General features: G+C 42.9%; 2 protein-coding genes and 1 long non-coding RNA gene across 4 annotated transcripts; 1 reads left to right on the forward strand and 2 right to left on the reverse strand.

Moving 5' to 3' along the window:
- The first annotated feature begins 1,676 nt into the window (after positions 1 to 1,676).
- LOC131102299 (uncharacterized) lies at positions 1,677 to 13,993 on the forward strand. The gene is made up of 3 exons (XR_009119422.2): positions 1,677 to 1,855; positions 1,962 to 2,039; positions 13,566 to 13,993. It is a non-coding gene; the product is annotated as an uncharacterized LOC131102299 (long non-coding RNA).
- On the reverse strand, positions 2,216 to 18,999 carry pals2b (protein associated with LIN7 2, MAGUK p55 family member b). 2 transcript variants are annotated; one of them, XM_058047787.2, is made up of 14 exons: positions 18,857 to 18,999; positions 12,976 to 13,025; positions 11,612 to 11,868; positions 9,802 to 9,902; positions 9,275 to 9,427; positions 8,488 to 8,640; positions 8,156 to 8,383; positions 6,648 to 6,779; positions 6,479 to 6,575; positions 5,586 to 5,654; positions 5,351 to 5,512; positions 5,073 to 5,275; positions 3,366 to 3,494; positions 2,216 to 3,300 (listed from the first exon to the last, which is right to left on the reverse strand). In XM_058047787.2, exons 3-14 carry the CDS (start codon positions 11,745 to 11,747, stop codon positions 3,124 to 3,126), a joined length of 1,740 nt encoding a protein of 579 aa, XP_057903770.2. In that variant the 5' UTR covers positions 11,748 to 11,868; positions 12,976 to 13,025; positions 18,857 to 18,999; the 3' UTR covers positions 2,216 to 3,123. The 2 variants fall into 2 exon arrangements, with proteins under 2 accessions (XP_057903770.2, XP_078648110.1); XM_078791984.1 differs by having other exon boundaries at positions 11,612 to 11,880.
- Positions 19,000 to 19,102: 103 nt separating this feature from the next.
- On the reverse strand, positions 19,103 to 21,491 carry npy (neuropeptide Y). The gene is made up of 4 exons (XM_058047861.2): positions 21,368 to 21,491; positions 21,088 to 21,275; positions 20,140 to 20,229; positions 19,103 to 20,012 (listed from the first exon to the last, which is right to left on the reverse strand). The coding sequence occupies exons 2-4, from the start codon at positions 21,273 to 21,275 to the stop codon at positions 19,991 to 19,993; spliced, it is 300 nt and encodes a 99-aa protein (XP_057903844.1). The 5' UTR covers positions 21,368 to 21,491; the 3' UTR covers positions 19,103 to 19,990.
- Positions 21,492 to 21,712: the final 221 nt, after the last annotated feature.

Here is a 21,712-nt window from a genome sequence, read left to right on the forward strand (position 1 = left end):
CCACAGTCCAACCGCTACTGCAATAAAAGCATTCCACAGCGAGGTCGTCGGCCGTTCCACTAAAAAGCATACGTGTCCCATCGACCCGCCATGTTCATTATTGCACCATCAGTATTTGCGTTTTGCACTTTTTCAAACGCAGTCTCAAACACGGCCCCACTCGGAGCCGGGCGCAAAGTCAAGAAAGAAACTGACAAAGTATTTTACGCTGTCAGGAGAAATATGACTTTTTTCTAAAAAATGAATTAATAAAAAAGGTTGATATATTGATATATATTATATATAGATCTATACATCCATTCATGAAGTACCTCATATAAGCCTGATATATGCTGCATTGACTTTTTCCCTCTAGTGTACTTCATCATGTCCAATAAAATCAGATATTTTCCCAGTGGGGGAGGTTTGAATTCAAACAGGCTGTGTCTCGTCTGTCATATCTTTGACTTTGCAATTATTCGTCTTTTGCTCCAAAATCGGGTTTGCGTCGACTCGACTTGGCTCATGGCTGATGATGGCCGAGCTGGGCGTTCCTAATCCAACCTCAGCTTTCTCTTAAAATAGCAGCAGATCTCCTCATCAGGTCCACGTTTGCTGCACGTTCCACTTGAACAATTCACCGACAATCATATTCAGTTGGACAGCCTCACTTTCACACCCTTTTTTGTTGTTGTTGTTATTATTATTATTATGACTTTCATGTCAGCCATAATGGAAAAGCAAGCAGACCAAAGTATGAATTCAAACCTCCCTTCATTTGTGTGCGTTTGTTTGATTCTAATATCTCCCTTATTTAAACCATGACATGCCAAAAGTGAATTTGCAGTCATTCCTGTCCTGGTGGTAATGATTTGTGTGTGTGTGTGTGTGTGTGTGTGTGTGTGTGTGAGAGAGTTTGTTGCGGGGGTCTTTATATATATTGCTGATTTCTAATTAACTCACATCCACTTGCTCAGCTCCTTTTTTTTTTGGTGTTGTAAAGTTTGTAAAGCGTTTTGGTTTCTACTTATGTTTTCCTGTTTATTTTGTTGACAGTTATGCTTACAGAAGACAAGATATGCTGTAAAACCCTGTTAGGACACAATGTGAATACGTATCACTTAATATAGCTCTCTCTTTGGCTTGACTGTAAGTTACATTCATTAATAAAAAAAAAAAAATACAAAAAGAATGAAAGGTGTCTTTTCTTCTGAGGCTTTCTGTCATGTTTCCCAATTTTTATATTGGGGATTACAAAGTGGCAATAAATGTATTTTTAAAAAAAAGTCTGAATATTGAATGCTCCCAAAGTTGTACAATTAAATGAATACATTTTTAAAATTTGAGAATGGCACATTAAATAATTATATATAATATTAAATATTTAGAAAAAGTGAATATTAAGTCTAAAGTTACAATATTAAATCGATATTTTTTTAGAGACAAAAATTGATATTAAAGGATCCCAAAAGTAGTAGTAATAATACATTTTAAAACAAAACAGCAGGCTTCCCTACATAAGACGAGTCAGTGAAGAAGCTAACTTTAATAATGTTGCTGTTAGCACTGGAGCTCACATGCTAGTGTTGCTAACGTTTGTGTTCTTAATGTTGCTCATGTAATGTGAATTTATTTATTTAAGGGTTGCTAGATCTGCTAGATTTTCTTGACGGAAATCATGTGAATGGCATCTTCCTTTCAATACCGATCAACTGTTGCGAGAACCATTGAAGCCTTTCCTGCAGGGTAGTGTCTTACCTTAGCTAAGGTCTTTGGGAGTGTCGTCCTCCCGCCTTCCCTCGAAACAAAAGCAAACACTTCTGCCCTGTCGAACTTCACGACTACTAACGCATGCCATCGAAACTATCTTACGGGGGTAAAAATCTTTTAATACGACATTTGAAGAGCAACACTTGACGGAATATGGTAAGTTTTGGAGGCTAATGTGGCTAACCCTGTATCCCTGTATGTGTGTGTGACAGTCGGCTAAGCTAATAACTCGAGGTGGGTCTCAGCTTGGAAGTCTCATTTTCTGGAAGTCTCACGAGTTGTCTTCAAAAGTAAGTCAATTTATTTTTGTTTAAAGATTATTGTAGGTTTTTTTTTCAAACGTAATCAACCGTATTTATCAGATATGTTTTTTAAAAAAAAACTCTTCAAACCAACTTAATCGGCGACTTTGTTGTCATAGTTAACCTTGTTTATATTTCCCAAACTCATTACCCTAAATGTGCTGGTCGTACCTTCGGCAGCCGCTAGAGGGCAGTACCTCCAGCTACTGTGCAGTTAAGACACAAGGTGTAGTATTTTTTTTAACCAATTGTGAAACGCAATCACCTTTTATTTATTTTAAATTTGCAGATAAAAATGTAGAAACACATTTGGGTGATTTATGAAAACACTTCCAAACAGGCAGCAGGTTGTCTACAATGTGGCACCACCAGGATTTTAAAAAACCAAAAACAAACTAGTGTGAATAAATAAAGACATACACTTGAATGAAATGACATTTTCTTCTGCAGTCTAAACAGAGTTTTCTCCTTAGCGCGTCCAAGTTGAAGTGAAGAATAGGCAGACGTGAGGACCTTTTTTTGTGCAACGTTGTAGGAACATGTTGGCTTGGAAAAGGTTGTAGTCCAGACAAGCAGGCAGGATCGTTGGTGACAAAAGTACACTAAAAACAACATTTAACAAAAACTACAAAAAAAAAAATCAACAGTGTTTGATCATGAACATTGAAACGTTCGCCATGTTTACATCCACGATGTTCTCTTCCCGTCGTCTCCCTCGTTATATTAAAGCTAAGTCTCTAAATATGTCTATTGCCATCGCGGGCTAACAAAGATATTTAACTCACAAAAAGACCAAAGAACTACAATAAATAAATTATTTAAAAATTGCCCCCGATCTTTCATTTGTGCTGCAAATCCACATTGAATACAAAGATCTTTCATAAAAAGTTATAAAATAAATAAGCGCTCTTTCCCTTTGACTTACAAATAGAAAAAAGCTGCAGGCGTGCAGGCTCCAGAGGATGGAGAGCGAGACGATATAGCAGGAATATTTGTGTTATTTTACAGGAGTAGCTCTTGGTTTTTCCTCTTCGGCCCTTGCGGTTAGAGATGCGCACACACGCACACGTTCTCAGTACACCCAGTTGACGGGGACCCACTGAGGTTCACCGCACAGTTTATCCACGGCGGCCTGTAACGTCTCGAAGGCTTTGTCCAGGTTGTCGTTTACGATGGTGAGGTCAAAGTAGTGGCCGTACGCCCTCTGGATGCGGGCGCTCTCGTCCACCGTCTTCCTCAGGTCCACATCCTGCCGACATGACATTCAAGGTGAATTTGTGAGAGTGAAAAGGTGAATGGTGATTTCGGTGTTACCGTGAGCTGCTTGGTGGTGAGGCCGGCGTCCACCACGGCTTTGTGCATGGCCTTGAGCGTGTCAAAATCAGGCGCGGCGATGAACACCACGTAAGGCATGAACTCTGCCGTCTTCAGGACCTTTAGAGCCTGGAGGTGACCCACAGGAAGTCGTCTTTATCAACAATGCAATGACATTCGCCCTAATACAGGGGTCTCAAACTCGCGGCCCCCACCTTGATACCAAAGTTTAATGTTGAAATGACAGCTTAAAGCTGTGTGCGCACCGGACACAATTAACATGATTTTGCCCCGCCCATAGTGTTGCCCTACCCTGTTACCCCGCCCTGTTTTGCTTTGGATTAGCAATGAAGCTAAAGGCTTATGACGCTGGGTACAAATAAATGCAGGAAATTATTTGGAATAAAACAGAAAATACACGTCAAGATAAAGCATCTCATCAAACATGTTGTTAAAGTTACGACGCTGCTCCCAGATGGAACTGAGTATGATGCTAACTTGCTAATTGGGTAAAATTATTAAGTTTAATTAATGTTCATGTTAAAGGTTAAATAACTGTTGATACTGTACATTTGAATCTGAAAAAAATAATTTCTCTACCAACTGTATGTGGTTTCTTACGTTTTTCTTATTTGCTGTTTTATTATTATTTTACTTATTTATTACTGATTGATTGATTTATTGTCTTTATTCCTAATTTGTTTATTTATTTATTTTATCTTATTTTGTGTATAGAAAAATAAAAATTAAGATATTTGAGAACAGTGGAATGTTTTATCTGATATTTTGGTGTGGGAAACCAGGACCAAAGTACTGAAAAAGTGTAGGGTATAGCAGAAGCAAAAGCATTGAAGATAGTTTTTTTTATTGATTTTTTTCCCAGTTTTTAATAAATGCGTTTTGGGTTTTTTTTTTTGAAAACCTGATGCGGTCCTGCTTCACCCAGAACCTAGCTCCGTTGGCCTCCAGGTAAATTGAGTTTGAGACCCCTGCCCTAATATCAGTTGGTTGATATCGTTCTCAGATTTTTTTCCCAATCATCAAAACCAATATGAAAAACATTCCACCACAGGAGATATGTCATGTTACACATATGTATCAGCCCATGTATATGTATCAGATACGTATAATACGTATCTGCATGGGCTGATATCGGAAATTGAGAGTTGGACAATATCGGCATATTGGTTTAGCCAAAAAAAAGCCAATATCGGACATCTTTACTCAGAACCAATGTTGTAATAGCTTGTAGTGTATAACGTTCAATCATGCAGACGTAGCTAAAACCACCCGATAATCCACATGTAGCTACTGCCATCTTGTGAACTTAATAAAAACGACATCAGGAGGTTGCCTACAGCCACAACTCAGAGCATATTTAAGCCATAAAACGGCCATAAGGTGGCAGAAGTGCATTCGATGAGAGCTCGGAGTGGATCTTTTGCATGTAAAAACACACTGGACAGCAGGCAGGATGTTGGAACAAGATGGAGGAGTGTAGCGTGCAGAAGGTTAGGCATTGTAGGGAAATTTTAACGCACAGTTCTAAATAGTTCATGTTATATTTGTAAATACATTATTGTGGTGTAAACAACCCATTTTTGTATTGTTAGTTACATTGCCATGGTTACACAGAGTGTTACCAAGTGTAATGAGACGTATCCATTGACATAACGTGGATGGGTTCCCAATCAAGGTTCCCCCTACCTGTGGGTTGACATCCAGGATACACGTCCGCCCTGTGGCCACCACCTCGTGAATGGACTCTATCTTGGTACCGTACAGGTTGCCGTCATACTCGCCGTGCTCCAGGAAGCGGCCGGCCTTCACGTCCACCTCCATTTCCGTCCTGGAGGTGAAGTGGTAGGAGTTGCCGTCCAGCTCCTCGTCACGTGGCCGCCGGGACGTGTCTGTATCACACCACAGTGATCAATCACTCAAAAGCGTCAGTGTGACGTTGAGACACGGTAGTGCTGACGCCGTACATGGTATAGTGGTGCCGAAACGGCTGGGTTGAAGGACCATGAGTCGGTTCTTCAGGCTTCGTCGGCCCACTCCCTGAGCACCAATCAGAACGAGCGTCTTTCTCTGGAATGGGGGGACTTTTGCTACCTCCTCGTAGATCTGCAACTCGTGCCTGTCGAACTCTTATGCCAAAACATCCACCTTGTCAAGGTCAGGGTACAATTAGGGTATCGGCAAGGATCCCAAGAGTCTGACCTGCATTCTTGGCTGTCAGATACATCATCTTCTTCTTCTTCTTCCCAGCGATGGTGCCACACAGGATGCCTGCAAAACAACACCCATCGCTTCAACGTTTCAAGCAGCAGCAGAATGTAGCCACTAGAGGGCAGCGTTGCTACACCGTTAGTACATGAACTACAAGTTCCTCAAGCCCAACCAGACACGCCAGATGGCCTGGTTCACTAATCCAACAGCAAAAGAGGCTATAGAAACCCTTTGGAAAATGGTGACCACAACATCAAGTAGGCCTGCACCTGCTAAAAAGTCATATAAAAAGGCACAATTATGAGATAAGAGAGTCATTATAATGAAATGATGAAAATGATGAGATAAAACTGGGCATGTGCCAACTGCAATGTGGTTCCATTGAAGGCGGCGGCAGTTTGTATCTCATCATTTCCACTTTTTTGTCATTATTAATTTTTATCTTGTTATTTTAACTTTTTGTCACATAATTATGACTCATAACATATTTCATAATTCATCCATACACTTTTTTTAAAATAAAAAGTCAGTATTATGAGGAAGAGAAGCGAAATTACGCGATAAGTCTAAATTCCGAGATTAAAAGTCATGATTATGAGGAAAAAAAGTAGAAATTACGGGATAAAAACCTGTCACATGACACTATTTTGACGTTTTTGTCATACATCTCATAATTTGTACTTTTTATTTAATAATTGTGCCTTTTTTCCTTTCAGTGGTGGAAACAGGCTTCCTAACTTGTCATTTCAGAGTAGATGCATTTTTGTTAGCTGTGCTCCCATCACACTAGGAGAGGTGTTTCTAATATTTTGGTCACTCAAAATGAACAAAACACCACTAAATTGTTGATACAGTGCAAAAAGAATGGTTTTGTGTGCTACTACCTGATCCATCAAAGTCCCGGGGAACAAAAGCCTTCCTCTTCTCCTCCAAGAACTGGCTGGGTATCAGTCCTGTGGCCCCGCCCACCACATGACACGCCTATGAGCGGTACGACATGATGCTTGTCACTTGGAATGTTTATCGTGTTTAAAAGGATGGCGGAAACCTCACCTGCCACCAGTTGGGATCTTCTCTGTTGACAATCTGAAGGATGTCAGCTCTCTTGAAAGCCATGCCCGCTTCCCGACAAGGGATAAGGTTGTCGTTGGCCGGGTCGTAGTCAAAGTACGGCCGCACGTAGACCTGAGAGACACATGGACACACGTTGTGCCCATCATCTCACATCGTCATTCATTCAAACGTGATCTATCGCGGAATCTAATCGAATAATTACAATGGTCTCTTTTGTTGCAAATGCTGATCTAAAACTGGGCGGCAGTAGTTAGCGCGCAGACCTAACAGCTAGGAGACCAGGGTTCAATTCCACCCTCGACCATCTCTGTGTGGAGTTTGCATGTTCCCCCGTGCATGCGTGGGTTTTCTCCGGGTACTCCGGTTTCCTCCCACATTCCAAAAACATGCTAGGTTAATTGGCCACTCCAAATAGGTATGAATGTGAGTGTGAATGGTTGTTTGTCTATATGTGCCCTGTGATTGGCTGGCCACCAGTCCAGGGTGTCGCCCAAAGAAAGCTGGGATAGGCTCCAGCACCCCCCGCGACCCTTGTGAGAATCAGCAGTATAAAATGAATGAATGAATGATCTAAAAACTGGAGAAGTCCTCAAGCTAACTAGCTACTGTATTTCAGCTGTTTTTTTCTATTATGCATGGTGGCAGTTTTAATTCATAATTTCCGTGAGGAGCCATTGCATTGATTGTAAATGTCCAGGTTGGATGGTCGTGCATGAGCTAGACCGCAAGAGCGCCAGACCCCTCTATTCCGAGCATGCCACCACCACTCACACAAGTCAAATGAATCGAACCTCAGACTTCAAGACCAGACCAAACCACTAACTGGTTCATATTAAGTTGATCCATTGAAGGCAAAAGCTATTACTCGATTAATTAAAACAATAACCTTCAGATTAATCGACTAAAAAAAAAAATCCTTAGTTGCAGTCCTGGTGTCAAGCTGTTGATGTAAAGGAGGTGGCCAATCTCCAGCTCACATGCTGACACAGCGACAGAATCTCGTTCACACCCGTTATTTCCCAGATCGCATCGTACTGCACCCGCCACAGATGTTCACGCTGCGCCAACAGCCGGGGCTCTTGCCATTTGCCAGGAAGCGTAAGTCCTCTGTCTGATTGAATTAAACAAGCAGCCAGAGGAAGCGGTAAAACCAGCCAATAAAAAAAAAAGGGAGAAAATACACTGCCTGAAGCCGCAGAGCAAGATGTGATTCTGCATCGTCTCTCATTCCCTTTTGTGCGCTTCACTGACTCGTGTGTGTGTGTGTGTTTACAGCTCCCAATGTCTTGAAGAATTGCCGAGCATCAATAAAACAATATATTAGAAGACTAGCGAGGGAGCATTCCAGGATGTGACCTAGATAGCATGTGGAGTGTTATTAATAGGGTTGACATTCCAGCATAAGGGATTGTCGGAATGCAGGACACCAGCGTTGTACCACTGGCCAACATCTGCCTTTCATTACATCAGCATTCGCCTGTGTGTACCTGCGGGGGTGCAGGGGCGTCGCGGTAGCTCGGGAGTATTTTGAGGGTGATCCCCCCGCTGCAGTCCTTCAGCATTTCCTGCAGCTCAGTGGGATTGTTGCCCACATCCTTGCCGTTCACTTCCTTGATGATGTCGCCGACGTGAAGTAGCCCCTGCCTGTCAATCATGCCGCCGTGGAGAATTCGGGCGATGACCAAGTCGTCTTTCTCCACGCGAAAGGTTACACCCTGAAGGGGAGGGGGGTGCGGAGGAGTAGGGAGGTGGGACGTGACCTTTGCTCACACAACTCTTAAAAGATTTAGTCTACACGAACGGATGCGGACACACTCACCAGAGGCTCCCCGGCCTTCTTTCGGATGCCGATCATGCGCACGGCATCCGCCTGCATCAGCGCGCTGTTCACCGCTGCGTCATTGGTCATCTCGGCCGGGGGCGGGACTTCGTAGCACTTGGAGGCCACCATGTCATGTGCCTCAAGAAGAGACTGGGGAGAAAAAGGAAGATTATGTAACGTTATGCAACCTGTTAAGACATTTCAGTGTTTTTGGACAGAGCATTAAGATTCACGAGCTGCTGTTATTTATTTAGTATTTACACCACTGCTGCAACAACCAAAAAAATCTTAAAACTAAGGTGAGGAGTTCGCCTCTGTAAGTCAACAGAAGCAACTAAAAACTAATCATGGAATGGCTAAAAGCCCAAATATGGATTATGAGTAAATTAATCCAGTCCAGGGTGTACCTAGCCGAATTCAACTGGGATTGATAAACCCTAGTGAGAATAAGCGGCATAGAAAATGGATGGATTTAACATCCACTATCCACACCTAGACCAGCTCCAGTTGTGTTAGCGATGCTGTCTGAGAGTAAGTGGTGAAAATGTCACGCGTGTAACACTAGTATGATTTAGACAAGACTTCCTGCTCTCACACGCCCTCACTAGGTCAGCAGGGTCTTATCTTGCGGGTTATGTAACAAACATCTCTGATTGGCGTTGGTGGCTTAGTTTGCCTCACACGTCGCCCTCTTATTGGTCAAGTCAGTGCAGAGGGAGCGCCTGTTAAAACGTGGCTAGCATCCCAAACATTACATCCACAACATCGTTAATGACGAGCTCACCTGGAAGTGCGGCTCCTGCAGGATCTTGGACAGTTCGGCCGCGCTGTCATCTTTGACTTTGAGGCTGCTGATATCGCCCAGGATCTCCGTCACCAGCTCCATGTTGTTGTCCTGCACGGCCTCCAGCTTCACCTCCTCCAGCTGTTCATGAGCCTGGGAGAGACGCACACACGCTCAGGGAGGGTGGCTTTGCCTCACGGGTCGTGGCTTTTTTTTTTTTGTAATTGTCTTGGCATGCTGCCTACTATGTGCAAATGTGAAGTAGTGCCTGAAGCGTATGCTTTTGCTCAGTGAATGTGTTAAAGTTCCAAGTCGACAATGAGTTTGTGCGCATTGGAGCTGCAGTGCATACACAATCAGCCAGCAGATGCAGAGTGGCGCCGTGTGTGGGCTTGTTTCAGTCTCCGAGCACGGAGCATTTAGTTGATTAAAGCCTTGCGCTACTTCAAGCCGGGAGGCAGACGAGCTTCTGGTTCCTCACCTTCACCTACTACATGTGTGTGCTACCTTAACCAGGGCCAGCGTACAATGGGACTTTCCATGATGCCGCGCAGGAAGAGCAGGTCGATGTCTTTGGCGCCCCCGGTGGTGGGAAGCTCACTTAGATTGTCTGACACCTGCTGCACGGCTGAGATAGAAGACAAAGAAGCAAACGAAGCATCGTTCACAAACTATTGGAAATCACTAAACTCTTTAGTACTACACTAATTCTCTCTAACAAATTGCGGTGATTGTTCAGAATTGTTGCCTGTGCAAGCAAGTGCATTTGAGGACCATTCCGGCCCAGAGAATGTGTGTACACCTCTGTGCCTTTGCGGTATGATGGTATGTGGGTGGTAAATATGTCCATTCAAGTCAGACTGCACAAACCTGCTCCCCTTGGACACATTCTAGGAACTAGACCGGGCATGATAAAACTGAAATCATTCCAGTTGGTGACGGAGCGTTGAGAATCATCTCATGAAGTTACCAAACCAGTTAAGGACACAACTGCATTGAATTCATTGATAAAATACTAATTATTGTTTATAGACGCTGTTAATTACCAGTGTGTTGATAATAATCTGGTTCTGGTCAGCATAATTGACATGTCTGTTGTCATTTGTCAGGTTTCTCCATTTTCTGGCAAAAAGTTGACGTAAAAAGACTCTCTTACATTAGCTAGTTTAGCAGAGCATGCTGTATGAGTGTGTTTACATCGTGTTGCATTTCACCGCTTGTTAACGGGCGCTGATGTTGAGCAAGTTGTCAGTGAAATGAGGACGAGAGGCATGTTTATTCTTGCTCCCAGCTCGTCTAAACCGTCCGTAGACATTCTCAACGCACACAACACACTTCCGGTCTTTAAAATATCTTATAAAGCAACTGGAATTGTATCGGTGGCTACGTCTTCCTTAACCACAAGCATTGGTATTCCAGTTGGTTTGTAGCAATGTGTGCAGAGGCTGACAGGCTATTAGAAAAGTTAGCCAAGCTACACCCCGTTACACAAATACTGGGCAAAAGTAGCCAATGCGACCCGCTTTTACTCTTGTTTTAGCTGTGTATTAACGAATGAATGTTGTATTTTATTGTATCTTTTACTTGTATGTACCTTGTAATGTATCTTTACTTGCTTTTATTCAACTCCATTCTTCCGTAAAGTGTCTTTGAGTATTTTGAAAAGCGCTATACAAATAAAATGTATTATTATTATTATTATAATGACATATTGCATTGATCAATGGAAGGATTTTTGCATTTAACGGATGGACATTTTATTCAGAAAAACTGAATTTGGGAAGAAATATAACATATTTCATATGGCTCTAAGTTTGCATCACCATTGCTTCCAGCTTTCTGGGAACAATATTGCTGATAGAGTATGGTCTTCAAGGCATGCTGTGGAGGTTTGTGTGGAAGAACTAAACCACACTGACATTAAACACCTTTGGAATGAAGACTAGAACAAAGATTGCAAGCTAACCCCTCACAAATGCACACAATCTTCCACAGACACACTAAAATCTTGTTGATCTTCCCAAAACAGCACAAAGGGGAGGATTGACTTCATACTTTTACTTTTTTCATACTCCATTTTTGCCTCCTGTAGTAGCCAGGTGTCTTAGTATTGCTGTGCATATAGTGTGTTTAGTGAATACCAATGTGGATGCTCATAAGAATTCCTAAGGCAATGTGAGAAAAATCCCAGCAGAACAGACCTACAAACGTGTACGTTGCTCTGGTTGAGCTCCAAATGTGATCAGATCAGAGCCAAGCACACATGTAACATCGCAGGTACATGCCAGATGAACTTTCTGGAGAGCAAAAAAACAAATGGCTCCAGGCCTTCCTCACCTCCAGATGTGTCTGCACCCTGGTTGGCCTGGACGGCCGCAGGAGGCACCTCCACTCCAGGCTGCCCCGGGGGCGTTCCCTCTTGCGGCGCCTCCTCCTTCCGCGCCGCATTGGCGTCCTCCATGGCCGTGACCATCGCCGAGGCCTCCTCCTTCTTCCTCCCCGCTGCCACAAGTATGCAAACCGGTCCAACCACCCGCAGTTGTGCAACTACTGTAGTCTGTTCTCTGGTCCAGTTGTCCAGAACTGCTCAGCCTCTACGCTCAGAACTGAGTGAGGACAAAGACAGCAACATTAGAGCAAGGTTAAGATGGGAGGCTATCAAGGGATGTTTTGTGACTGTAACTTGTGAGGGACATGCATGGAAGCTGGATGGCATACACAGATGTGCTCCTGTGTTCATCCCTCCTCCTTTGTGGCTTTAATACCCTGCCTTCCCACACCCTCACCCCCCCAGCCGCCCTCTCTACGCACTTATAATCCCACAATCCTCTCCTGCCACAGAGGGCTTGCGTGTGTAGTACCCCTTCTTTTGTTTGCCCCCACGACCCCACCCAAAGTTCAAGTGCTGTGCCCACACACACACACACGTCGATAAGTTATTATGTAAGTCAACTTACATAAGTGTGGGCTTGACCCTACATTCTCAGTCTCTTCCTCCTTGGAAGATCCCCCGCCCCCTTATGTATAATATATATATTTCATATAAAAGGTGAATATTTTGCTAATACTTTTAAGTAGCATTTAAAATATTTTCTTTTTCAGATATTCAAAAAATCTAAATTTATATAATAAATGAATTTAATGTAAATTAGTACTGACCAGGTCATTCCAGTGCAGCCCAGTTTAATATGAAGCATAAAAAAAACAGGCTCCACCTCTTGAACGTCCATGAAGCGCCGCCCACACTGACACAGCTGTACATGAGGCGTTAATCCGACCGACCGGCCGGCCAGCCGGCCCCGCCTCTCCCTCAATTTGACCAGTCCCTCCATCCCCCAACCTGGGACGGTGGATTTTAATCCGCCCACAAAAGCACAGGATTACAAATGTGCCTTTGCTCGCTATGTTGAATGGACAACACGGCTAACAGTGTTGCTGTGTGTTGACTTCAACATCAGAATAAAAGGGCCTATGCTGCTAAAAGGTAAACAAACTAAATATTCATTTGCACTCCATTCTCACAGGCAGACCCCAAGCACACGTTATAGCTAATACACACACTGAATGCTAAATAAATCTGCCAGGCAGTTCTCCCACTGAACCCATAAAGCTATGTCAGCATGTAGAAACATTTTCCTGAAAATCTCCCGTGTGTAGTAGTAGTAGTAGAAAAGCAGACGCGCTGAGGAAGTCCTATTTACCTTTTTCCACTCGGTGTAGAACAGTGTCGGCCTTCCTGGCTGCCTGACTCCTGCACACAGAAGTGGAAGGAGAGAATGTTTGGTAATCATACTTAAGGGCCATCAATATTCCCTTCTACAAGAATCCATAAAATCTCATTTCCCTTTCTCCTCACATCAACTTGGTTACTTTGCCCAGTGGAGAAGTCATTCATCTGCATGTCTCTCTGTCGCAAGACACACAGTCATCCAGAGTGATTCATTTTCCACGCCTTTTAGACGATCCTGCATCATCATCTGGCGAGGCACTAAAGATGTAGTTGAGGATTTCGGTGTGAGCAGCAGCAATGCGAACAAGCATGTACAAAAAATGCGTACACATTGGCAGGTATGTATCAGGATCTACTGCAGCTGCAACTAAAATAATTAGTTTGAAAGCCCTCATGGGATTGCTATTCCTACTTTTACCAGCCCTGAACATTGTTCTGATCGCCTTTTGGCCTTAAGCAGCTGCGTAGTGTAGGTCAAGTGGAGCCATTCTACACTTTCCAAGCTTAAATGTGATTACTTCCCACAGATGAAGTCCACTCATCACCCGCTCTCTCTTCTAGCTGCACCACACTGCTGTCCCCTCCCATTGAAGATAATTACTCCTTCACTGAGTATCACTGCGAGGGACAGAGTGAGAGGTCGATTCATTACGCAACAATCAGGCTCGCCACACTCACTGGAAGTGAAAGATATCCCCTGGAAGAATGTTAATGGGGGGGGGGGCACTGGTGGGCAATTCTTTGCCAAGTCACCCGCACGGAAAAGCATGCAGCGGGGACAAGCAAAAAAAAAAAAGTCAGACAATAAAGAGGAGCTCACAAAGGAGATGAAAACGCTGAAGAAAAGGATAAGGAGGGTTGCAACCTGATGTGACAGGAATGCAGGAAATGTTTGGGGGAGTTGCATTTATCTAAAAATACGAAAGGAAAAGGGGAATGGGAAAAGCTTTAAAAAATCTTGTGAGAATGACTCAAGAGAAGACCATAATGGGATGCTTGTTTTCGCTGAAAATAATAATAATAATAAAATTATCAGTTCCACAGTCAAATTGCTGAGCTGTCATTGAACTGTAATAATAAGTTACTGCAATTTCCGGTGTATAAGACGCACCAGTGTTTACACCGCGCCCGCTGAATTTAGAAAAAAAACAGATTTGTATATACTGTATATAAGCCACACATGTCCACGTCATAAAATTGCATATTGTGGTGCGCACAAGTCCTATAACGCAACTCACAATGAGCTTGTTAATCTATCAGAAATCGCATAAGGTTATTACTAACTATAACTGACACAGTGTCATCTTGGAAAGAATACAAAAATCATCATACAGCAACTTAACACTTAAAGGTTGGTACGAAATATACAATTCAAGTACCGATATGAGTTTAGACTAAAAAAAGCTGTTATAATGATGTCCCATCATGCATTTCTTCCCAGCAAAGCAGTTCATTGGCCATGGCTGCCAGGGCGCTGCAATAATTCATTCAGCTGCCTAGGTCCATCAGAGGGAGCCTCCCCTGGTGGACAGACTAGGGGTTCCTCGTCAGACGAGTGTTTGTCCCACCTAATATGAACCTAAAGTTCATAGTCAAGTTCATAGTCTTGTTGTGTTTGATTAAATTCCCTGAGAATACAAAGGATGGATTAAGCATATTCACAGGCTTATTATCTTTGTGTTTTAGGCAAACAAGATTTGCACACACATCCGCTTTGACATTGGAAAACAGTGATTAACATTTTTGTCTCTTTTCTGAAATGTTGCGGACTAAACTACTAACTGTTTGCGTTTGGTTCATGTTGATTTGGACCATCCAGGACTTAACCCAGGGGTTGGCAACTTTTAGCATCATGTTGCAGACCCCTGGATTATACTGATATATATCTGCCATTATATCACCGTATCATTTCCAGGACAATATAGCGAGGTAATGTAGCTCATAGATGTCTGTATGTGCCCTGTGATTGGCCGGTGACCCCACTAGCTGTGGGGATCTGTCGCAGTGGTAACAGTGGTATCAGTCTTGGAAACATGAATACTTTCCCATAATGGACTAGGGCAGGGGTCTCAAACACGCGGCCCGCGGGCCAAATGTGGCCCGCAGGATACTAGTTTGAGGCCCCCGCCTTGATATGAAAGTTTAATGTTAGTGCGGCCCGCGCAAGTTTGATATGGATGCTGTATGATATCATGTACCCAGAAAAAATTATTACGTTTGATTCATGTTCATGTTAAAGGTTAAATAACTGTTAATACTGTTAATTTTAATCTGAAAAAAATAATTTGTCTACCCACCAGCTATATATGGTTTCTTAAGTTTTTATTATTTACTGTTTTATTATTATTATTATTATTATTATTATATTTACTTATTACTGATTGATTGATTTTCTTTATTCTTGATTTGTTTATTTATTTATCATCTTATTTTGTGTAGAAAAATAAGATATTTGACAACATTGGAATGTTTTATCAGAGCTTTTCTTGTAGAAAATCGGAACCAAAGCAAAGTTTATTCATTTTTCCGTTTTTTGTTGTTTTTTTTGGAAAACCTGATGCGACCCAGTCTCACCCAGACCCTAGCTCCAGTGGCCCCCAGGTAAATTGAGTTTGAGACCCCTGGTCTAGGGTTAGTGTAATGTGCAACTTCACATGTGACAATGGTTTAGATTTCATAGTTTAATATGACCTACAGGGCCATGTTTTCCTTAAAGGAAGTTACACAGTAAAACAAAAGCGTGTGTTGCTTCTAAAAACAAAGAGAAACAGGTGACTGTGCTTGTTACATCAACAGAGCACAGATCAGATTATTTATATCAACATTCCAAGAGCTTTTGGTTGCATCGTATTATCATAAAGGTTAAGCTGATGATGCACGAGACTGCCTCTTCGTCCTGTCACAACCTCATCCCAGACAGTGGCCTTTTAACAGGAAGTGGTCACCATCCAGCCTAGCTGCCATTGGCCAGCCCGGAGGGAAGGACAGACGAGCCAAAAAAAGCGTCCGGCTGCCAAGCAGGCAGATGATGGATAGCTCATGGATAAGGGATTATAGAGGATCAGAGGGCTGTTTTTTTTTTTTTACTTATGTGCCACATGTAAATTTTAAAAGCAGCGATCAACATCACCGGGTCATCGCTGTTCCAATTCCCCCTGCTCCAGTCACGCTAGCAGGGAATCTCTCTCCTGAGTCGACATCTCAGTCTCATGAAGTTGATATTCTCTTTACCCCATGTGTGGCACCACAGAGCTTGGGGGTGGGGGGGGCATATTCTCAAAGCAGCTGTCACTACCGCTTCCTCACAATGACCTGACAATCACAAAGGAGGCCTGGGAGATCCATGCTGTCTCTGAGCCCAGATGTCGCTGGAGGGGTTCGGCCCAGGAGGAGCAATTATAAACTTGGCCGTGGAGAGTGAGGCACACCTTCATGCACATTTACATAAGCAGGGTGAGAAGGTGTTGACCGTGTTCCTTCATTTTCTTTACATACGAATATATATCAGCCACATCAATCCCCCGAGCGTTATCGCCTGTGGAAAGGCAGAATTGTGATACCGCTCTTGGATTAGACGGTGAAGGTGTACTCAATATAACTTTTGACACTAACTCCTCCCCGCCTCTTCCATCCAGACCAAGCCTATGTAGGTCACTCCATGAGTTCAACGCAGCCGCACAATAAGAGGATTACGCCGCCGCCCATAAAATGGCCGAGTAAGCAAATGACGATCAGAATTATATGAATCATAACCGTGCTTTAACCAGTCATCTCTCCTATATTCCATGGATGTGTGCCTTATGTTGTTTAATGGGAATTCATAGAAAAAGTTATGCAATTAGTAAAAAAAATGAGGACAACACACTTTGATTAATGAATGTTATGTACGTCTAATATAATTCCTTAGTTGATCTAAATAATTCTAGTGTTTTCACGGTGTGGAGAGTATCTCTGCAGTGCTTTGGATTTGTCTCCAAAGCTCACTCCGGCATATTAATGCTCCTGTTGATCGGTTTTTGAACGTTTCTGTGATGTCAGTTGATGCATCAGTGCTCCTTCGTCAACATAACTAAAAATGACCCAATTCTCCTTGTTCATGTTGGAGCCGGTGGAGAGCGTGTGCTCTGCCATGCAGCTCCGAAGGATTTCATCACATGACAGTCCACTACTACTTTGGCACGGAATCCACACCGCTCAGCCTCTCGTCAGGTTGTACACGTCCAATTCAGAATGAGCCTCAAGACGCATGTTACAGCTATGTTTCTTAGTGGATGTATGTGTTTTTTCTTCTTTGTTTGTTTGCCCACCGTATCCTTTTAAGGGAACATCTATGAATCCTGGCAAATCAGCACAATAGGCTGCAGTCTGGTCTTATCGTGTCACTTGATAAATTCACTCTCAGTGTGGCTTCCTCATTCACTCGTGTTTACCAGCAGCAGTCCATGATAACCGCTTGCGAGGCAATGATGTGTTAACAGCAGCATCGGGGAGGGAGGAACGGGGCAGGAATGACTGATGATGCATCTTTGAATGCGTCTTCGATCTATGGACTGGTTTAGCTCTGTATTAATAATGAAACTGCAGGAGCTGCACGGTGATGTCGGGTTGTTTTGATTTTTTTTTAAAGCTAGAATGATGCTAAATCATTTCACTTTTCATTGGTCGATTTTGAATTACCCAGGATCTTTTTTCCTAGGTTTGGTGCTTGTGCATGAGCATTTTGATCAGGTCAGGGAATCTTACCGTGCTTAAGGCTGGATAACTAGTCATACAAACTGTACCTGGTGCACCCAAGCATGATGGGAGTTTTTGTAGCATCCACTAGCATCACAATACTGACCAATTACTCCCACTTTTCCCAATTGGTTTTCCTTCATCCTGTTGGTAGCAACAAATCCACAAAAATGCAGACGTCTGCCTCATCCCACCCCTGTAGAACAATAAAGGTCATGCCGGATCCTGGCACAGGTCATTATGGCCCCTGCCTTGAGACTCGTATACTCTAATGCAGTCTACTCTCCTTCCTCCACTCTATTAGATTCAACTCATCTGATTAGGCTCTTATAAGATCGAAGGGAATACGAGAAGACACATAAATTTGTGTTTCCAAGCAGCAGCCCCCCCCCCCCACCCCTCCTTCCCCCTGAGTCTGGTGAGGCGGCCCATCCCGGGAAAGGATCCCCCCGGATGTTGGTATGTAAATGGACTTCCCCCGTCACGCGAGGCCAGGGTGAACTGCTTAGAAAGGTTACCAAATGGCCCTTTGCCCCACAGTGGACCATTTCCTGATATGAATTAGTTCTGACATCATGTTGTCAATTATTATGCGATGGCCTTTTCAGGGGAGAGTAAAAATCAATAGGAGCATCCGCTTGTCCACTGTGGGCATTCAGTGAACCATTCAATATGGACATAGTTGATAAAGTTTTCACAGGTAATAATGATGAAAAAGTGCACTTATTTGCAGCATGTTAGGTACACTATGTTGTGTATTTTTGATAGGAATATTATAGTATTCCTCCTCAGTGCCTCATCCCGGTGTCCATACAGCTGTACGTTCGCACCAATCTCGCCACATATGCGGCCATGTTTCGGTTTTTTTTTTGTGGGGTTCCCCATCCCACATCTTTCATGTTATGTACACACTTCCATCGGGGACACGTTGGCCGTGTGCAGGAAGGAAGAGACACACGTCCATGTCCACAATAGAACACACAACTGACAGCTGCTCACGCGACCAACCCCCTCAACCGCCTCAAACTCCACTCACACGACAAAGTGTTTGTCTTTGCATCCTAAATACAACGGGACAAGTCGCTAAAATGAAGCAGGGAACGAAAGCCGTGTCTTACCTTTACCGCGCGGTGGGTGTCCAAACGTCCCGGTTGGACATTCAAAGACAATCAGACCCCCCCTCGGTCGTCTCTGTCCTGGTCCCGCAACAGACTGCCAAGCGAACACGGTGCCAATCACGCACGTAGGCGCCGCCTTCCGCGCGACGTCACAGTAAAACCGACCAATTGCAGCGATGGATTAAGCTACACTTTGTAAACACACACACACTCGGTCTCTTGTTCATTCAACACGTTTATGCAGGATAATTTCATTTCACAGATGAGCAGTACAGTAAGATTTATGATCCATAAATATATAAATTGATAGATGAAAAATCACAAGACAAAGAGACAACCATACTTCCACTTTAAATAATCTAGTCTCCAATTGGCAAGATCGAAAACATACAAAATATCCCTCTGTTTAATGCACTGAACAGATTTTTAATTATTAATTAATTTAGCATTATTGTCTCCTAGACAATTCAATTGTCTGCGACCTCATTGTTCATGGGGGTCATGTACACATCTCTTACTAAACCCCGATAAAGGTGCAAAATATCCCCAAACTCTCAGTAAACACTTTTACCTGGATAAGCAATTGTAATGTAATTGCAATAACACTTGTAGAAAGTAGCAGCTACTAATTATGTGGCCACAGGAGGGAGCTATATAACCAAATTGTAGTTTAACGGTAATGCTGGCAAAACGAGCCTACTGTACAAAGTAGGTGATAGTTTAAAAACCACCAGTGTTAGTGTACATATTGAATCACTTTTCCTGCTTATATTGTGCAGAAAAAAGGCTTACAGAAGTCAAAAGTCATTTGAATAGATATTTAATATCCGGGTGTATTTTATAGAGCCTATTTACAAGATTGTACATGGAATAGGCAAGATAATTGTGTTCAATATTGTCGTTTTCAAGCAGGGACTATTGTGAAAATGATGAAAAAGTAACACATTTTTCAAAGAATTCATCTTTAATTGCACAAATATACAATACAATTGACATACCCACTCCTCCTGTTGACTTGCAACATTCACAGATGACGACTGTGGATCAAGTATTTACAATTTGACAGTGTCACAAAGCAGCAGAACTGTAGCAGATGGGTAAGGAGGAGGAGGAAAGTGACAGAGGCGGGTGTCATCACCACAATGATGGGTCATATCTGGAAAAGAGAAGAGAAAACAGAATGGCCATCTTGAAGAGATGTGTACTCACTGGATATGCATGATGCATTTTGATCCAACTATTGTACTGACTCTCAGATTATTTTTCAAATACAAAACACAGACCTTGACTGTGGAAGGGTGTCTGTGCTCTCCTTCAGTAACAGCTCTGAGACCAGTGTGTCCAGTATCTCAGGACTGGACCTCTTTCCATACCTTGGGATGCAAAGATGCAAAGATTATTAAGGTGGCATCAACTTCAACTCCATGATAACAGTATGGAGAAAAAACACATAAAGTTGTCTTTAAGAGCAAAAAAACACACCCTAATTCTCTGCATATCCTTTTATCTTGTGTCCAAGTGAAGAAGACAGAACACAGCATGCAGGGATTATTGCAAACCCGGGATGTCATGCTTCCTTTTCTGCTTCTTAGGTGATAAGCCTGCAGTAACGAGTTATCTAGATATCCTACAGTCTGAATACAGCATGAAAACCACAGGTCCATTAGGTACACCTGTGTGATGTATTTTTTGTTATATATAAAGATATGTAGTTCTCTAGTTCAGATCAAAAGATCAAAACTGTACTTCTGCCATCACTGTAGCGACCGACTTTACATAAACGGATACTGTATTGATCCTCTGGTTGACTTTGTTATAGGAGACGCGTTTACAGACAATACAGCAGGAATAACAATATAAATAGGAATAAACGAAGTGAAAAGAAAGCTGCAAATAAAAGCCCATAAAAATACACAGGGGGTGCATTCCCTGCAAATGCGCAAAGGATGGGCAGAGGGCACCACAACAGCTCAAGGTAGGAGAGAAAGACAGTGAATAACAGCATGCAGTAATGGTACAGCTGCTCCCTTTTGGTTTGATCCCACTCATGGTCACTTTTAATTATTTGTCAATTTGTTATTTTGCACTGCAAATAATTAGTTTGCTATGTATTTGTATGACAATTCTGTATCGGGCCCCGATTTGCAACTAAAAAGAGATAAACACACCCACATAGGCACATTATTATGTTATCATGACTTGCGTGTGTATTTAGAATACTAGTATAGTACCTCTGTCTTGTGATGAGATTGATGTAGTGTCTCAGGGCTGAGTAGTACTTGGCCAGGTCTTCCGCAGGGGCGTCCTCCCCAGGATTCTCTGGTTTCACCGGGTAGCCTGCTGCCAAGGTGCCCAGGCACAGCAGCGCCCACAGCAGGAAGCCCAGGGTCCCCACCCAACTGATAAAGTTAGAATGCATCTACATGGAGATAGTAGAAAAGACATTTCCTGATTCCTGCATAATTGCACGGAGGAGAAAATCTATCTTCATGACAATATCAATATACTTACATTTCCCAGGGTGTTGTTGGGTTGTCTGTGCGCAATGCTGTTGCGTCTCCTCTGATCTGAAGTGTGCCTGGTGCGCACTGGGGGCTTTATATGCGCGCGCCAGACGCGCGTCAGAGCTGCACTCGGTGCTGCTTTCCTCCATGTGAGCGTCACCAGTGATGCTGTCATTGCTTCTGTGTTTTCTTTTTTAACTGTCTCCGCTCATTAGTACAACAGTCAAGCCAAAATAGTCGATATATACGTGACGTATAGCCAATAAATGCTGATTAGACAGCTAATATATGTTTGATAGTATATATTGATGGAGTCTTTGGAAAGATTCATTTAACCAAATGTGTTGTTTTC

Source organism: Doryrhamphus excisus, linkage group LG7 (assembly GCF_037039965.1).
Source record: "Doryrhamphus excisus strain RoL-2023G ecotype Guam linkage group LG7, RoL_Dexc_Guam_v1.1, whole genome shotgun sequence".
Taxonomy (NCBI): domain Eukaryota; kingdom Metazoa; phylum Chordata; class Actinopteri; order Syngnathiformes; family Syngnathidae; genus Doryrhamphus; species Doryrhamphus excisus.

What these genes read in the sequence shown, in the direction of transcription:
- npy (XM_058047861.2), bottom strand. Translation starts at nt 21,275, where the DNA reads ATGCATTCTAACTTTATCAGTTGGGTGGGGACCCTGGGCTTCCTGCTG. An exon ending in AATCTCATCACAAGACAGAG is followed by an intron (nt 20,230 to 21,087) that starts GTACTATACTAG and finishes TTGCATCCCAAG; the next exon opens with GTATGGAAAGAGGTCCAGTC. An exon ending in GACACCCTTCCACAGTCAAG is followed by an intron (nt 20,013 to 20,139) that starts GTCTGTGTTTTG and finishes TCTCTTTTCCAG; the next exon opens with ATATGACCCATCATTGTGGT.
- pals2b (XM_058047787.2), bottom strand. Translation starts at nt 11,747, where the DNA reads ATGGTCACGGCCATGGAGGACGCCAATGCGGCGCGGAAGGAGGAGGCG. An exon ending in GGGTGCAGACACATCTGGAG is followed by an intron (nt 9,903 to 11,611) that starts GTGAGGAAGGCC and finishes CTTCTATCTCAG; the next exon opens with CCGTGCAGCAGGTGTCAGAC. An exon ending in CCGGGACTTTGATGGATCAG is followed by an intron (nt 5,655 to 6,478) that starts GTAGTAGCACAC and finishes GTTGTTTTGCAG; the next exon opens with GCATCCTGTGTGGCACCATC.